Source organism: Phalaenopsis equestris, unplaced genomic scaffold (assembly GCF_001263595.1).
Source record: "Phalaenopsis equestris unplaced genomic scaffold, ASM126359v1 Scaffold000150, whole genome shotgun sequence".
In the NCBI taxonomy this organism is placed as follows: domain Eukaryota; kingdom Viridiplantae; phylum Streptophyta; class Magnoliopsida; order Asparagales; family Orchidaceae; genus Phalaenopsis; species Phalaenopsis equestris.
This window is the reverse complement of record NW_018164592.1, coordinates 449,660-451,797: the sequence shown is the minus strand read 5'-3', so window position 1 is coordinate 451,797 and position 2,138 is coordinate 449,660. Positions and strand designations below refer to the sequence as shown.

The following is a 2,138-nucleotide window of genomic DNA, read 5'->3' as shown; positions in this document are numbered from 1 at the left end:
TTCTTACAACCCCGCACGAGACCCAAAAAACCCGCCGCGCCCACATGAAAAAATATATATATATATATATATATATATATATATATATATATCATCTTAATGCCTTGTCTCGAATGCTAAAACGAGATTTGCCTACCTTAAAGCTGTCAATATATTGCGCATTTGAACTGATATCTTCTCTCTAAATCGTTGTTGTAGGATGAGCACAATTCCTGTCCAGTATGCAGGTACGAGCTGAGGACTGATGATCATGCATATGAGAGTTGGAAGGAGAGGGAAAGACCGAGGAAGAGAGGAAAGGAGCAGCTAATGCTCTTCGTGGTGGAGAATTTATGTACGTCTGATATTATGTTTTTTATTTTTTATTTTTCACCTTGAGAACACTGCAGATTGCTGCATCCATCTCACAAAATTATTGCTTTTTAGTAATATATTTTGTATGATTCATTGAGAACGCCTTCTGAGCTTCTTCTCGGAAATTTCACTATCTTTTTACTATTTGATTATTTCTGTTTCGAGTTCAACTTCATTTAGCACATATATGTGAGCCTTCTAGGGTAATACTTCTAGATTGATCTATTATCTCGTGGTTGAAGGAGATATTGGGACATGTAAATTGTGAGAAATGATTCGATAATAATCTATTATCACAGGGTTGAATATACAAAACAAAACATTGAACTGAAAATGTAAAAAAAAATTGAGAAAGGAAAAAAAGATTATAAAATCACAAAACAAAAAGAAGTTTACTAAGTAAAAATGATGAACATAGTAAGTTAAATAACTGTTGAGTTTCTTCACACTTTAGGACACTCATAATCCACTCTTTAGGCACTGCCATATTAGTTCTTCGACGCAATGTTCTCAGGTTTTATTATAAATTTTCTTTTGAGAATAATGTTACAAATATAGCTCCTCGATGCTGCTACAATAGCATTTTGGTGCTGATATTGAGAAAAAACATAAGTCCAGAGTCTGAACTCAAGCTGTGTCCGGACAACGGCTGCGATTCATCGGAACGAGCGGAGGAGAAAAAAAATAATCTGATGGATTGTAGCCGTTGTCGGGACACAACTTACATATGGACTCCCAAGTAATGTTTTTTTTCTGATATTGCAGTACTGTGCGTACAACTTACAAGCACTATATATATGAAAAAAAAAAAAAAATGGTAATGCCTTTCCCCTTGACAAATTGACCATCAAGCTGATCAATGAAATTAAGGGATCTGAGTTAGATAATTTATCCACATGATTTGGCTGCAGGAGAATATTATTTTTCTGAGACCCATTATTTAAAAGAAAACAAAGGACTAATTTAATGAGCTTGAGCCTCACAATAACAATGAGATTTCATTGGATCTTGTCGTGCTTGATACCGTATACACGCAGAAACTCACATTGCTGGGCTTCTGTCCGATCTCAACTTAAACTGGATTCTGGCTGGGAAACATTAAATAAAAAACATTTATAGAAAATGATTTCAATCACAAATTGTAAATTAGAGAAACATATTGGATTCCGATGACAGTTTGTATCAGATTTTGTCGAGTGATAGCACTGGTCAAATCAAGAGCTGCTGGAGGCATTTGTCAATACTTTATATTCATACCACACAATTTCCATCTATTTATATATCTAACATTTAAATTTCAAATTTTTAAAAATAACATCATTATTGTTTTTTTTGAAGTAAAAAAAAAAATACTTTTTTTTATAAAGATTCTATTATGATTACATTAATAAAGGGGTATTTGTATATGAAAAATAGGTCAGTACAAATCTCGAGACAGATGAGTAGCTCGAATGGTAGATAGGGACGATCGAATGAGGTTTTTGATGATTGTTTGGGTTAGATACTGGTGAAGGAGACATCTGCCAAGGAACTTTTTCGCAGGGTGGTGATCGACCCTAGGGATGATCGACAAGAAACATCTCTTTTTGGACTAACTGTTGGCAGACTCAAGACATGACGTACGACTGACGAGCTTCCTATCGATCAAATCAGTCATCCGGTAATAATTGACATGAAAAATAGATGGTGAATAAGTTATTGTTAGTTAAAAAACGTGTTAGCTATGAAAGTGCATAGTGGTGCAGATGACCATAAATAAATAAGTAAATAAATAAATAAATAAA

General features: G+C 33.9%; 1 protein-coding gene across 1 annotated transcript in view; it reads left to right on the top strand.

Moving 5' to 3' along the window:
- LOC110021862 (E3 ubiquitin-protein ligase AIP2-like) overlaps nt 1-524 on the top strand; it is a 28,319-nt gene extending 27,795 nt beyond the window's left edge. Inside the window, 2 exon segments of the mRNA XM_020720546.1 lie at nt 199-280; nt 283-524. Of these exon segments, the coding sequence (XP_020576205.1) occupies nt 199-280; nt 283-344 (144 nt within the window). The 3' untranslated portion in view covers nt 345-524.
- Nucleotides 525-2,138: the final 1,614 nt, after the last annotated feature.